Source organism: Salmo trutta, chromosome 12, assembly GCF_901001165.1.
Source record: "Salmo trutta chromosome 12, fSalTru1.1, whole genome shotgun sequence".
NCBI classification, from domain to species: Eukaryota; Metazoa; Chordata; class Actinopteri; order Salmoniformes; family Salmonidae; genus Salmo; species Salmo trutta.
The window spans coordinates 88,029,562-88,046,185 of NC_042968.1; the positions used below are offsets into that span (position 1 = coordinate 88,029,562).

The 16,624-nt window shown below is 43.5% G+C and overlaps 1 protein-coding gene across 1 annotated transcript in view; it reads right to left on the bottom strand.

The window, feature by feature from the left end:
• Positions 1–1,067: 1,067 nt before the first annotated feature.
• Positions 1,068–16,624, bottom strand: part of ubl3a (ubiquitin-like 3a) — a 50,664-nt gene continuing 35,107 nt past the window's right edge. The window contains exons 2-5 of the mRNA XM_029770262.1: positions 13,375–13,483; positions 11,111–11,197; positions 4,071–4,148; positions 1,068–3,585 (exon numbers count right to left, since the gene is read on the bottom strand). Of these exons, the coding sequence (XP_029626122.1) occupies positions 3,533–3,585; positions 4,071–4,148; positions 11,111–11,197; positions 13,375–13,483 (327 nt within the window). The 3' untranslated portion in view covers positions 1,068–3,532. The remainder of the gene's footprint in view (positions 3,586–4,070; positions 4,149–11,110; positions 11,198–13,374; positions 13,484–16,624) is intronic.

The window sequence follows — 16,624 nt, forward strand, 5'->3', positions numbered from 1 at the left end:
TGTTGCAGACTCTGGGGCCTTTCAGAACAGGTGTATACATACTGAGATCATGTCAGATCACACTTAAATTGCACACAGGTGGACTTTATTTAACTAATTATGTGACTTCTGAAGGTAATTGGTTGCATCAGATACAAATGCAAGCACCACTTTTACATTTTTTATTTTGTAGAATTTTTTTAAACAAGTTGTTTTTTTTCATTTCACTTCACCAATTTGGACTATTTTGTGTATGTCCATTACATGAAATCCAAATTAAAATCTACTTAAATTACAGGTTGTAATGCAACAAAATAGGAAAAATGCCAAGGGGGTGAATACTTTTGCAAGGCACTGTACGTACAGTCACTGTGGGGACGACGTCCTCAATGCACTTATTGATAAAGCCAGTGACTAATGTGGTGTACTCCTCAGTGCCATCGGAAGAATCCCGGAAAAGACTACAGTAGGCCAGTATTTGGGTTCTATAACAGACTACAGTAGACCAGTATTTGCGTTCTATAAGAGTACAGTAGGCCAGTATTTGGGTTCTATAACAGACTACAGTAGACCAGTATTTGGGTTCTATAACAGACTACAGTAGGACAGTATTTGGGTTCTATAACAGACTACAGTAGGACAGTATTTGGGTTCTATAACAGACTACAGTAGGCCAGTGTTTGGGTTCTATAACAGACTACAGTAGACCAGTATTTGGGTTCTATAACAGACTACAGTAGGACAGTATTTGGGTTCTATAACAGACTACAGTAGGCCAGTATTTGGGCTGAGTGAGTCAGTGAGTGGTGTAATATCACTAACAGTCCTGTGTTGTGCTTGGTGTAATGAAACACACTGGTGTGTTGAGTGGAGGTACTGTTACTGTAAGAGATTACACCTTTCTCTCTCTCTGTCTGTCTGCTCCCCGAGTGGCACTACAGAGGACAAAGGGCAGTCTGTGTGTGTGTGTGTGTGTGTGTGTGTGTGTGTGTGTGTGTGTGTGTGTGTGTGTGTGTGTGTGTGTGTGTGTGTGTGTGTGTGTGTGTGTGTGTGTGTGATGGCTACTACAAGAAGACAGGGACAAGTAACAAGGTGCAACATAATGATTGTTTAATGAGAGTAATGATCACATAAGTCAATGGCTGCACTTCAATAATCTATATTTAGTTAATAGATGGATCAAGTCATAAATCAATGGCTGCACTTCAATAATATTTATTTAGTTGACAGATGGATTTATTCCATTTGAAGTTTGGAAGAGGGGTATAGGGGATGAGCATTAGATTAGTGCTATTTACAATCATTTAGAAAATGCTTTTCAATATTATCACTGTACAGCTTGAAACCCTGATCACTGAGCAAGATAAACTATAATATTTGGCTACATCCCAAATGGCCTCCTATTTCCTTTCATAGTGAACTACCTTGGCCCAGAGCCTTATGGGTCCTGGTCAAATGTAGTACAACATATAGGGAATAGAGTGCCATTTGGGACAGAGCCTTTAAGACCTAGTGCTGTTACAAAGCAAAATAAAACACAAAGAAAAAAAATTACAGAAAATAAAAATACATTTAAAAAAATGTTTCAAATAGTTCTGTATGTCAATGATTAGGAGGATGGTTCTGTTTTGCTGCTTAAAGGACAACAAGTTGACTATGCCCTAAATGGCACACTATATAGTGCACTACTTTGGACCAGGGCCCTATTCCCTATATAGTGCACTACTTTGGACCAGGGCCCTTTCCCTATATAGTGCCCTACTTTGGACCAGGACCCTACATAAGTAAGTAGCCTTGTCTGAGCCAGAAAAGCCCATAAGGCAGGAGCCCATCTCCTGTTTCTTTAGCTTAAGGCAGCTTGATGTACAAGTACACCTCCCGCACTAGTCTTTCGCAGGTCCTATAGGCCTTGGTCAAAAGTATCACACTAGATCTGAAATAGGGTGTCATTTGGGACGTACTGTAGCGTCGTCAGCAAGGTGACAGTTTGAACTTCTGTCTAGGAAGCTAGCTAGTTAATGATGGTGCACACAGAGACACTAAAAACATCAATATACTGGCATCAACAGGATCTAGAGGCATCATCATGTTCTAGAGAATATTTATATTCAATATATTCTACACATATGTTACCTTAGTTTTTTTATATATATATTATTCCCATTGGAAAAATACTAAGTAAAATAAGAAACTCTTTTTACAGGTTGTTCGGTGGTGGTGGAGGGCTGGGGGGGGGCTGGTTAGGGCACATGCGTTCATTGTTGTGCAAAAAAATCTATGCCTTTATCTTTCTTTAAGTGAAGAAGAAAGAGATTTGGAAGAAAATAACACTTAATTCCAGATTGGTTATTTCCCTTGGCTTGGATTGGCAAGCAGACCCAACCCATCACAACACTAGAGGTATTCAACAGATCTGTCTGTCTTTTCATTCTTTCAGGGAAAAAGGTGGGATGAGGGAGGTGTATTCCATCTTTCTTTCTGGTGAGGAGGGACGGGGAATAAAGGAGATCTGTCTGTCTTTCTGGTGAGGAGGGACGGGGAATAAAGGAGATCTGTCTGTCTTTCTGGTGAGGAGGGACGGGGAATAAAGGAGATCTGTCTGTCTTTCTGGTGAGGAGGAAAGAGGAAGAAGGGAGATCTGTCTGTCTTTCTGGTGAGGAGGGACGGGGAATAAAGGAGATCTGTCTGTCTTTCTGGTGAGGAGGGACGGGGAATAAAGGAGATCTGTCTGTCTTTCTGGTGAGGAGGGACGGGGAATAAAGGAGATCTGTCTGTCTTTCTGGTGAGGAGGGACGGGGAATAAAGGAGATCTGTCTGTCTTTCTGGTGAGGAGGAAAGAGGAAGAAGGGAGATCTGTCTGTCTTTCTTCCCCTTGTTCAGTTTCTTTCTCGCCGTTCAGGGGAAAAGGGGGGGGGTGAGGGTTCTGACGGAGGAATGATCTAAAACACTGACCGGACAGAAAGGAGAAGAGGACCGACTGTCAAAACACAGTCAACAACATGATATTATGGCCAAATAACAACACTGTTTGTTAGTAATTGGCTAGAACCATCATGAGTGAATAATAGACTGGATCGGTCTGTCAATGCACTAGTGTAAGATTTAAGGGCATATACACAAGTGGTAGAGGGGGAGGTAAAAAGGACACAGGCATGTGTGTGTGTGTGTGTTCTAATCAGGCACGTCAATGCTTTGCTGCACTATGGGAGATACACAGCACATCTCGATAAGTGGGTGGTCAAAGGGTGTGTGGGGGGGGGGCAGGTGGGAGCGTGGGTTTATTTAGTGGTTAAGTCTGAGTGAGAGAGACCGGCCCACACACACAAACACAGTTTATGAGCAAGTGCACTGTATTGCTATGAGGAACACAGAATGTTTTGTGTGTGTGTGTGTGTGTGTGTGTGTGTGTGTGTGTGTGTGTGTGTGTGTGTGTGTGTGTGTGTGTGTGTGTGTGTGTGTGTGTGTGCAGCAGAATTCTAGAGAGTGTGTTGGTTGGATCCAAGATAGGGGTGTTGGGGATTGGGGGATGGAGGTGGGGGAGGGAGGTGGGTATTTACAGGATGACACAGCAGTTACTCTCTCCAGTTTTCTCTCTGTTCCTCTGACCTGAGAAGGAACACAACACACAGTCAAACACAGTAAGAATGTGGTCAGCACCCTGTCAAACAGTCAAACACAGTCAGGATACTGTCAGGACACGGTCAGGACACGGTCAGGACACGGTCAGGACACGGTGAGGACACGGTAAGGACACTGTTTAACTACATAGTAGCAATATTGTTGAGAAATCTACCTTTTTTCTAAAAAGAGTATCAGCTCAAATGTAGCATTGCAACAAAAACAACCATCTGTCATTATTTAAATAGTGTTGCATACGCTTACTGAAACACACGTCTTACTACACTGTATAGTACTGGTAATAGGTTAGAAATATTCATCATTGATCTTTACCTGTTCTTAAACAAACAGAAATAACTGTACTACCATCATCTACAGTAAAGGCATCATCTATTACTGTGTTTTAGTGTGAGGGGGAGGAACAAGGGATGAATTAAAAGTCTGGGAGGTGGGATAAATGAAAAGCGGGTTACCTTGGGAGTTTGGCTCAGGCAACGTCTCTCTGGCAACTAAATGCATCACTGTGGTTTTCCCCAGAGGCAGTTTGAGAGCTGAGAGAAGGGGAGGAGGAGGAGGGGAGGGAGGAGGAGGAGAGGAGGAGGGTGCGAGTGGCAGAGTAGAACAGAAAAAGAGGGAAATAAAAAGCGGTTAGTTAACGGACAAAGACTTGTTACAAAGACAATATATCATCATAACTATAATCATCTGACTGATCTAACATAGAATACACAACCAAGAGAGAGGAGAGACAGGAGCCAGACAGAGAGAGACCTGAGAGAAGAGAAAGAGAGAAAGAGAGAGAGAAAGTGGACAAAAGCAAGAGAAAGAGATCCTCAAAAAGTTCTACAGCTGCACCATCGAGAGCATCCTGACCGGTTGCATCACCGCCTGGTATGGCAACTGCTCGGCATCTGACCGTAAGGCGCTACAGAGGGTAGTGCGTACAGCCCAGTACATCACTGGGGCCAAGCTTCCTGCCATCCAGGACATATATACTAGGCAGTGTCAGAGGAAGGCCCAAAAAATTGTCAAAGACTTCAGTCACCCAAGTCATAAGACTGCTGAACAATTAATCAATTGGCAACCCGGACAATTTACATTGACACCCACCTTTGTTTTTACACTGCTGCTACTCACTGTTTATTATCTATGCATAGTCACATTACTCTTACCTACATGTACAAATGACCTCAGCTAACCTGTACCCCGCACATTGACTCGGTACCGGTACCACGTGTATATAGCCTCGTTATTGTTATTTTATTGTGTTACTTTTTTATTTTATTGTTTTTACTTTAGTTTATTTAGTAAATATTTTCTTAACTAAGCATTTTACGGTAAGGTGTATTCGGTGCATGTGACAAATACAATTTGATTTGAAAGAGGGAATGAGACGAGAGCAAGAGATACATAAACTGAGTAAACCAAACATTAAGAACACCTTCCTAATGTTGAGGTGCACCAGCCACCTTTTGCCCTCAGAACAGCCTCAATTAATCAGGGGCATGGACTCTACAAGGTGTCTAAAGCGTTCCACAGGGATGCTGGCCCATGTTGACTCCAATGCTTCCCACAGTTGTGTCAAGTTGGCTGGATGTCCTTTGGGTGGTGGACCATTCTTGATACACACAGGAAACTGCTGAGCGTGAAATATACTGCAGCGTTGCAGTTCTTGACACAAAACGGTGCGCCTGACACCTACCATACCCTATTCAAAAGCGCTAAAATCTTTTGTCTTGCCCGTTCACTCTCTGAATGGCACACATTCACAATCCATGTCTCAATTGTCTCAAGGCTTAAAAATCCTTATTTAACCTGTCTCCTCCCCTCCACTGATTTAAGTGGATTTCACAAGTGACATCAATAAGGGATCATATTTAAATTATATATTTACCAAAAGAAAAATATGGGGGATTGGAAATGATGCAGACAATTACGGAAGCCACAATCTGCAATATTAAAGCTGATCTACCTCCCCCCACCAAAAAGAAATGAAAAAGTATAATAATTATAATAATGAAGACATCATAACACATAGATTCATGTAGTAACCAAAAAAGTGGTAAAAAAAAATCTAAATATATTCTTATTTGAGATTCTTCAAAGTAGCCACCCTTTGCCTTAATGATAGCTTTGCACACTCTTGGCATTCTCTCAACCAGCTTCACCTGGAATGCTTTTCCAACAGTATTGAAGGAGTTCCCACATATGCTGAGTACTTGTTGGCTGCTTTTCCTTCACTTTGCAGTTAGGGCCTAACTAATTTATTTCAATTGATGTATTTCCTTATAAACTCAGCAAAAAAAGAAACCTCCTCTCACGTCCTCTCACAGCAAACTTAACCTGTTCTGGCTAGGGGGCAGTATTTACACGGCCGGATAAAAAACGTACCCGATTTAATCTGGTTACTAATCCTACCCAGTAACTAGAATATGCATATACTTATTATATATGGATAGAAAACACCCTAAAGTTTCTAAAACTGTTTGAATGGTGTCTGTGAGTATAACAGAACTCATTTGGCAGGCAAAAACCTGAGAGATTCCTTTACAGGAAGTGGCCTGTCTGACCATTTATTTGCTTTCTTTGACATCTCTTCCAAAAACTAAGGATCTCTGCTGTTACGTGACACTTCCCACGGCTCCAATGGGCTCTCAGAGCCCGGGAAAAACCTGAATGACGTAATTCAAAGCCCTGGCTGAAACACACGAGCGCTTTTGCTAAGTGGTCTATCAGAGGACAAAGGGCTTAGGCGTGGGCACTGGCTGCCCCCGCCTTTCTGTTTTTCCCTTTATTTACAGACAGGCAGATTCCCGGTCGGAATATTATCGCTTTTCTACGAGATAAATTGCATAAAAATTGATTTTAAACAGCGGTTGACATGCTTCGAAGTACGGTAATGGAATATTTAGATTTTTTTTGTCACGTTATGCGCCATGCGCACGACCGTGATTTACCATTGGGATAGTGTCTAGAACTCACGAACAAAACGTCGCTGATGGAACATAACGATGGATTATTTGGGACCAAACCTACATTTGTTATTGAAGTAGAAGTCCTGGGAGTGCATTCTGACGAAGAACAGGAAAGGTAAGCCCATTTTTCTTATAGAAAATATGATTTTGGTGAAGGCTAAACTTGCCGGGTGTCTAAATAGCTAGCCCGTGATGGCTGGGCTATGTACTTAGAATATTGCAAAATGTGCTTCATCCGAAAAGCTATTTTAAAATCGGACATATCGAGTGCATAGAGGAGTTCTGTATCTATAATTCTTAAAATAATTGTTATGCTTTTTGTGAACGTTTATCGTAAGTAATTTAGTAAATTGTTAGTAAATTCCCTGGAAGTTTGGGGGTATGCTTTTTCTGAACGTCACATGCTAATGTAAAAAGCTGTTTTTTGATAGAAATATGAACTTGATTGAACAGACATGCATGTATTGTATAACATAATGTCCTAGGTGTGTCATCTGATGAAGATCATCAAAGGTTAGTGCTGCATTTAGCTGTCTTCTGGGTTTTTGTGACATTATATGCTAGCTTGAAAAATGGGTGTCTGATTATTTCTGGCTGGGTACTCTGCTGACATAATCTAATGTTTTGCTTTTGTTGTAAAGCCTTTTTGAAATCGGACAGTGTGGTTAGATTAAAGAGAGTCTTGTCTTTAAATAGCTGTAAAATAGTCATATGTTTGAGAAATTGAAGTAATAGCATTTCAAAGGTTTTGAAAATCGCGCCACAGGATTCAACTGGCTGTTACGTAGGTGGGACGATTTGGTGCCACCTAGCCCAGAGAGGTTAACATGTGTAAATATTTGTATGAACATAAGATTCAACAACTGAGACATAAACTGAACAAGTTCCACAGACATGTGACTAACAGAAATTGAATAATGTGTCCCTGAACAAAGCGGGGGTCAAAATCAAAAGTAACAGTCAGTATCTGGTGTGGCCACCAGCTGCATTAAGTACTGCTGTACATCTCCTCCTCATGGACTGCACCAGATTTGCCAGTTCTTGCTATACCTCACTCTTCCACCAAGGCATATGCAAGTTCCCAGACATTTCTGTGGGGAATGGCCCTAGTCCTCACCCTCCGATCCAACAGGTCCCAGACATGCTCAATGGGATTGAGATCCAGGCTCTTTGCTGGCCATGGCAGAACACTGACATTCTTGTCTTGCAGGAAATCTGCCATACTGCTCGTTCTGTGCGTGGTGGCATTGTCATACTAGAGGGTCATGTCAGGATGAGCCTGCAGGAAGGATACCACATGAGGGAGGAGGATGTCTTCCCTGCAACGCACAGCGTTGAGATTGCCTGCAATGACAACAAGCTCAGTCCGATGGTGCTGTGACACACCGCCCCAGAACACGATGGACCCTCGACCTCCAAATCAATCCCGCTCCAGAGTACAGGCCACAGTGTAACACTTATTCCTCCGACGATAAACGTAAATCCGACCATCACCCCTGGTGAGACAAAACCGTGACTCGTCAGTGAAGAGCACTTTTTGCCAGTCCTGTCTGGTCCAGCAACGGTGGGTTTGTGCCACAGGCAACGTTGTTGCCGGTGATGTCTGGTGAGGACCTGCCTTACAGGCCTACAAGCCCTCAGTCCAGCCTCTCTCAGCCTATTGCGGACAGTGTTCCTGGTGTATCTCGGGCAGTTGCTGTTGCCATCCTGTACCGCAGGTGATGATGTTTGGATGTACCGATCCTGTGTAGGTGTTGTTACACGTGGTCTGCCACTGCGAGGATGATCAGCTGTCCGTCCTGTCTCCCTGTAGTGCTGACTTAGGCGTCTCACAGCACGGACATTGACATTTATTGCCCTGGTCACATCTACTGTCCTCATGCCTCCTTGCAGCATGCCTAAGGCACGTTCACGCAGATGAGCAGGGACCCTGGGCATCTTTCTTTTGGTGTTTTTCAGAGTCAGTAGAAAGGCCTCTTTAGTGTCCTAAGTTTTCATAACTGTGACCTTAATTGCCTACCGTCTGTAAGCTGTTAGTGTCTTAACGACCGTTCCACAGGTGCATCTTCATTAATTGTTTATGGTTCATTGAACAAGCATGGGAAACAGTGTGTCAACCCTTTACAATGAAGATCTGTTAAGTTATTTGGATTTTTACACATAATCTTTCAAAGACAGGGTCCTGAAAAGGGGACGTGAACTGTAAGGGGACGTGAACTGTCAAGGGGACGTGAACTGTAAGTCAATAAAATCGTTGAAATTTTTGCATGCTGCGTTCATATTTTTTTCAGTATATAAAAACATATGTAAAAAATAAGGGTTCATAGCTTTCACCTTGATTCCCCTGGTCAGTCTATGTCATGGAAAGAGTGTTCTTAATGTTTTGTAAACTCAATTTAATCACACATCATATATAGAAGAGGAGTGTACATAAAAGCTATAGTGATGTGATGTTAAACATTGATGGACCAGATCCCTGTCACTCTATCCATCTTAACTCCTGTTCCAATCTCTCTTCATATCCCAGGCTAGGTTAGTATTCTGTGGATTCCCAACATGGTCTCAGAGCATTTTGTATTATTCTGTACGTAAATCCGAGATGCTCCATTTAGTATGATAAGTTACATTTCGTATGGTATGTATTAATTTTCATCACCCATGTTGTATTATATGGTATGAATTACAATTCGTATTATATGTTACGAATTTGCAAAATGTTTGATATGTTACAAATTCTATCTAGGTGGCTAACGTTAGCTAGGCTAGGCGTTAGGGTTAAGTTTAAGAGTTAGGTTAAAGGGTTAAGGTTAGGGGTATGGGAAGGGTTCGCTGAAAGAGTTAAGGTTAGGGTTAGACTTAGCTAACATGCTAAGTAGATGCAAAGTAGCTAAAAAGTAGTAAGTATTTGAACATTTGCTAATTAGCTAACATGCTGAAGTTGTCTGTGATGAGATTCAAACTTGGATCCTTTGGGTTGCTGGATGCATATAACGTTTGTGTTATACCCCCACCCAAACACCCTACTTTCATTTTTGCCCTTAACTAACCATCTGGCTTACGTAACCATACCAAACGTAACATACAGATTTACTTTTACTATGTTACGTCTAGTCTATGAGACCGGGCTGGGATTCCAACAACCGCAGATCCCAGATCACCGAAATCTCTAATCCTCAACCTCTCTGAACTAAGAACGTTTATGTCAGGAATTTTGGGACATTATCCTTTCAATGGGAATATTGGCCTAAGTGTAAAAGGATTCAAAATGCATCGCAAATTCCACCCATAGTGCACTACTTTGACCAGAGCCCTATGGTACAATAGTGCACTATATAGGGTAACGTTTGGTGCCCTTTGTGTACAGGGGCTAAAGCTTTATGAGCGAGATAATGGTGAAAATGAGATACCTGTAAACGGGTTATGACTACAGCTATCCCCATTACCCAAGCACAACACTAAAACACTGTTAACTGTACTGAACAAAAATATAAACGCAACATGTAAAGTATTGGTCCCATTTTTCATGAGCTGAAATAAAAGATCCCAGAAATTTTCCATAAGCACAAAAAGATTCTCTCTCTCAAATTCTGTGCACAAATTTGTTTACATCCCAGTTAGTGAGCATTTCTCCTTTGCCAAGATAATCCATCCACCTTTATTTAACTAGGCATGTCAGTTAACAACAGATTCTTATTTTCAATGACGACCTGCCTTGTTAACTATTAACTGCAAATTTGTACCTTGTCAGCTCGGGATTCGAACTTGCAACCTTTCGATTACTAGTCGAACACTCTAACCACTAGGCTACCCTGCCACCCCACACAGGTGTGGCATATCAAGAAGCTGATTAAACAGCGTGATCATTACATAGGTGCACCTTGTGCTGGGGACAATAAAAGGCCACTCTAAAATGTGCAATTTTGTCACACAACACAATACCACAGATGTCTCAAGTTTTGAGGGAGCGTGCAATTGGCATGCTGACTGCAGGAATGTCCACCAGAGCTGTTGCCAGAGAATTTAATGTTAATTGCTCTACCATAAGCCGCCTCCAATGTTGTTTAGAGAATTTGGCAGTACGTTCAACCGGCCTCACAACCGCAGACCACATGTAAGGACCTCCACATCTGGCTTCTTCACCGGACAGCTGATGAAACCTGTGGGTGTCATGCTACTCATCCGCCGCCATCACCTCATGTACGCCAATATCCAGCAACTTCTCACAGCCATTGAAGAGGAGTGGGACAACATTCCACAGGCCACAATCAACAGCCTATGTCGTGAGGCAAATGGTGGTCACACCAGATATGGGACTGGTTTTCTGATCCAGAAAAGGTATCTGTGACCAACATATACAAATCTGTATTCCCAGTCATGTGAAATCCATTGATTAGGGCCTAATGAATTGATTTCAATTGACTGATTTTGACTGTGTGTGTGTGTGTGTGTGTGTGTGTGTGTGTGTGTGTGTGTGTGTGTGTGTGTGTGTGTGTGTGTGTGTGTGTGTGTGTGTGTGTGTGTTTCCTTTGCGTTCTCACCTCCTAGCGTGACGTTTCCATGTAGAAAGCGACCCTGGTAGATGAGCCTCAGGATGTTAGGACTGCTGACCTGTTCCTCCTCCCAGTCTGTAGAGGGATGAAGACCACTATCACCACCATCATCATCAACAACAACAACATTATCATCGCCATCATCAACATCATTATCATCGCCATCATCAACAACATTATCATCACCATCACCAGAAGGAGAGACAGATAGCGAGAAGGAAGACAGAGAAATGGGTCTGGAGGACACCATATGTCCAAACACACCCACACCTAACAAACCATGCAAGTTAACATGTTTAGGTGTGTGTGTGTGTGTGTGTGTGTGTGTGTGTGTGTGTGTGTGTATAAGATCCAGGGTCTGTGAGGGGTTCTGGCTCAAGGTCTTTATACTCATTAGGGTGTAACATGTCCCCATCATTCCCACCAGAGTTCCTCCATCTTTCCCTGTATTACTTCTTATACTCCCTAAAATGACTTCTTATACTGCATGAAGTATCATACAGTGCATTCGGGAAGTATTCAGACCCTTTGACTTTGTCCACATTTTGTTACGTTGCAGCCTTATTCTAAAGTGGATTCAAATTTTTTTTTCTCCTCAACAACCTACACACAATAACCCATAATGACAAAGCAACAACAGGTTTTTAGAAAGTTTATTATTAAAAATAAAAATTTCACATTTACATAAGTATTCAGACCCTTTACTCAGTACTTTGTTGAAGCATCTTTGGCAGCAATTACAGCCTCAAGACTTCTTGGGTATGACGTTACAAGCTTGGCACACCTGTATTTGGGGAGTTTCTCCCATTCTTCTCTGCAGATCCTCTCAAGCTCTGTCAGGTTGGATGAGGAGCATCGCTGCATAGCTATTTTAAGGTCTCTCCAGAGATTTGTGATCAGGTTCAGTCTGGGCTCTGGCTGGGCCACTCAAGGACATTCAGAGACTTGTCCCGAAGCCACTCCTGCTTTGTCTTGGCTGTGTGCTTAGGGTCGTTGTCCTGTTTGAAGGTGAACCTTCACCTCAGTCTGAGGTCCTGAGCGCTCGGGAGAAGGTTTTCATCAAGGATCTCTCTGTACTTTGCTATGTTCATATTTCGTTCAATTCTGACTAGTCTCCCAGTCCCTGCCGCTGAAAAACAACCACAGCATGATGCTGCCAACACCATGCTTCACCGTAGGGATGGTGCCAGGTTTCCTCCAGATGTGACGCTTGGCATTCAGGCCAAAGAGTTCAATCTTGGTTTCTTCAGACCAGAGAATCTTGTTTCTTATGGTCTGAGAGTCTTTAGGTGCCTTTTGGCAAAATCCAAGCGGGCTGTCATGTGCCTTTTACTGAAGACTGGCTTCCGTCTGGCCACTCTACCATAAAGGCCTGATTGGTGAAGTGCTGCAGAGATGGGAGAACCTTCCAGAAGGACAACTATCTCCACAGAGAAACTCTGGAGCTCTGTCAGAGTGACCATCAGGTTCTTGGTCACCTTCCTGACCAAGGCCCTTTTCCCCCGATTGCTCAGTTTGGACGGGCGACCAGCTCTTGGAAGAGTCTTGGTGGTTCCAAACTTCTTCCATTTAAGAATGATGGAGGCCAGTGTTCTTGGGGACCTTCAATGCTGCAGAAGTGTTTTGGTACCCTTCCCCAGATCTGTGCCTCGACACAATCCTGTCTCTGAGCTCTACGGACAATTCCGACCTCATGGCTTGGTTTTTGCTCTGACATGCACTGTCAAATGTGGGACCTTATATAGTCAGATGTTTGCCTTTCCAAATCAAATCCAATCAATTGAATTTACCACAGGTGGACTTCAATCAAGTTGTAGCAACATCTCAAGGATGATCAATGGAAACAGGAAGCACCTGAGCCAATTTCGAGTATCATAGCAAAGGGTCTGAATACTTATGTAAATAAGGTATTTCGGGGGTTTTTCTTCATAAATTTGCTAAACTTTCTTCAAACCTGTTTTCACTTTGTCATTATGGGGTATTGTGTGTAGATTGATAAGGATTTTTTTTTATTGAATACATTTGATAATAATGATGTAAAGTAACAAAATGTGGAAAAAGTCAAGGGGTCTGAATACTTTCCAAATGCACCAGTACTGGCTGGTGTCACTTTAAATCACATGACAGGCTCATTGTAATGGCTGGAATTGAATAAAATCATCCTCCCTCCACCAGCCTCCACTGATATGTATGCATTTGGTGTCACTCACCCATTGGCCAGTTGTAATGTGTGTCTGTGAGGTGTCACTCACCCATTGGCCAGTTATCGTAGACGTGTTTGGCGATGTCTGCGGCCGAGTCATTGGGAGAGAACAGGAACTCTTTCGTCTTCCCACTGACCAGGATGAGACGCAGGTTAATCTGAAACACACAAGGGGATGAGACGCAGGTTAATTTGAAACACACAAGGGGATGAGACGCAGGTTAATCTGAAACACACAAGGGGATGAGACGCAGGTTAATCTGAAACACACAAGGGGATGAGACGCAGGTTAATCTGAAACACACAAGGGGATGAGACGCAGGTTAATCTGAAACGCACAAGGGGATGAGACGCAGGTTAATCTGAAACACACAAAGGGATGAGACGCAGGTTAATCTGAAACACACAAGGGGATGAGACGCAGGTTAATCTGAAACGCACAAGGGGATGAGACGCAGGTTAATCTGAAACACACAAGGGGATGAGACGCAGGTTAATCTGAAACACACAAGGGGATGAGACGCAGGTTAATCTGAAACGCACAAGGGGATGAGACGCAGGTTAATCTGAAACACACAAGGGGATGAGACGCAGGTTAATCTGAAACACACAAGGGGATGAGACGCAGGTTAATCTGAAACGCACAAGGGGAGAGGAGGAGATCAGATGCTGATAGACACATAACAAAAAACAAGACACAGTGTCAGAAGTGGGATGGCGCCCGTGAGATCATCAGAGAGGCCATGGGGAAAAGCTCTCCCAAAGGACGGGGATAGTGTAGCGACCTTAACCCAACACCTAGCAACCGCGTCAAAAGGTTTGCATATAGTTAGGGAAAAAGAGAAGAGGGGTAAGAATGATCGATGGGAAAAAATTCTTTGAGCATATTTTGGTCAAAGCCTTCCCTTTAATGTGTGTATGAACACATCACACACACACACACACACACACACACACACACACACACACACACACACACACGGCTATATCCGTGGGGCAGGCGGGTTTAGGGTCATGAAATATTGTGTGGATGAATGGCAGGAAGGCAGATTGGTTGAATAAAGAGAGAACAACGCATAAAAAATCCATGCAAGTATAATTCTAGTGCAATTCAGTCAAACTGGTGGGAGTTTTTCCTAGCCACCGTGCTTCTACATCTACATTGCTTGCTCTTTGGGGTTTTAGGCTGGGTTTCTGTATAAGCACTTTGTGACATCTGCAGGTGTAAAAAGGGCTTTATAAATACACTGCTCAAAAAAATAAAGGGAACACTAAAATAGCACATCCTAGATCTGAATGAATGAAATAATCTTATGAAATACTTTTTTCTTTACATAGTTGAATGTGCTGACAACAAAATCACACAAAAATAATCAATGGAAATCCAATTTATCAAGCTATGGAGGTCTGGATTTGGAGTCACACTCAAAATTAAAGTGGAAAACCACACTACAGGCTGATCCAACTTTGATGTAATGTCCTTACAACAAGTCAAAATGAGGCTCAGTCGTGTGTGTGGCCTCCACGTGCCTGTATGACCTCCCTACAACGCCTGGGCATGCTCCTGATGAGGTGGCGGCTGGTCTCCTGAGGGATCTCCTCCCAGACCTGGACTAAAGCATCCGCCAACTCCTGGACAGTCTGTGGTGCAACGTGGAGTTGGTGGATGGAGCAAGACATGATGTCCCAGAGCCTGAGGGATCTCCTCCCAGACCTGGACTAAAGCATCCGCCAACTCCTGGACAGTCTGTGGTGCAACGTGGCGTTGGTGGATGGAGCAAGACATGATGTCCCAGATGTGCTCAATTGGATTCAGGTCTGGGGAACGGGCGGGCCAGTCCATAGCATGAATGCCTTCCTCTTGCAGGAACTTCTGACACACTCCAGCCACATGAGGTCTAGCATTGTCTTGCATTAGGAGGAACCCAGGGCCAACCGCACCAGCATATGGTCTCACAAGGGGTCTGAGGATCTCATCTCGGTACCTAATGGCAGTCAGGCTACCTCTGGCGAGCACATGGAGGGCTGTGCGGCCCCCCAAAGAAATGCCACCCCACACCATGACTGACCCACCGCCAAACCGGTCATGCTGGAGGATGTTGCAGGCAGCAGAACGTTCTCCACGGCGTCTCCAGACTCTGTCACGTCTGTCACATGTGCTCAGTGTGAACCTGCTTTCATCTCTGAAGAGCACAGGGCGCCAGTGGCGAATTTGCCAATCTTGGTGTTCTCTGGCAAATGCCAAACGTCCTGCACGTTGTTGGGCTGTAAGCACAACCCCCACCTGTGGACGTCGGGCCCTCATACCACCCTCATGGGGTCTGTTTCTGACCGTTTGAGCAGACACATGCACATTTGTGGCCTGCTGGAGGTCATTTTGCAGTGCTCTGGCAGTGCTCCTCCTGCTCCTCCTTGCACAAAGGCAGAGGTAGCGGTCCTGCTGCTGGGTTGTTGCCCTCCTACGGCCTCCTCCACGTCTCCTGATGTACTGGCCTGTCTCCTGGTAGCGCCTCCATGCTCTGGACACTACGCTGACAGACACAGCAAACCGTCTTGCCACAGCTCGCATTGATGTGCCATCCTGGATGAGCTGCACTACCTGAGCCACTCGTGTGGGTTGTAGACTCCGTCTCATGCTACCACTAGAGTGAAAGCACCACCAGCATTCAAAAGTGACCAAAACATCAGCCAGGAAGCATAGGAACTGAGAAGTGGTCTGTGGTCACCACCTGCATAACCACTCCTTTATTGGGGGTGTCTTGCTAATTGCCTATAATTTCCACCCGTTGTCTATTCCATTTGCACAACAGCATGTGAAATTTATTGTCAATCAGTGTTGCTTCTTAAGTGGACAGTTTGATTTCACAGAAGTGTGATTGACTTGGATTTACATTGTGTTGTTTAAGTGTTCCCTTTATTTTTTTGAGCAGTGTACATTGGATTGATTGAGTTATGAAAAAATGTCTATTTTCTATCTACCTAAAAACTCATGGACAATATGGACAGAGATATAAAACAATTTCCATTGAACATTTTACAAAAAAACATTTACTTGAAGAACAGTGCAGATGCAAAGTTTGGTAAGAGAATGATGGCGCCAACAGCACAAACACAAGTAAATGTGTTATTGTAAAGAAATGTCACTCTTTCACTTTCTTTTCTGTCTTAAGTGCACCTTCAATTACAGTGATGTCCCTACACCCCAAATGATATTGGCAACCAGTTGCAGTGGTTTGTGCCTTAATGGTGCAGATGATGCTTGGTTTTAGTAGATAACATGTGTCCTCTCTGTTTGGCCA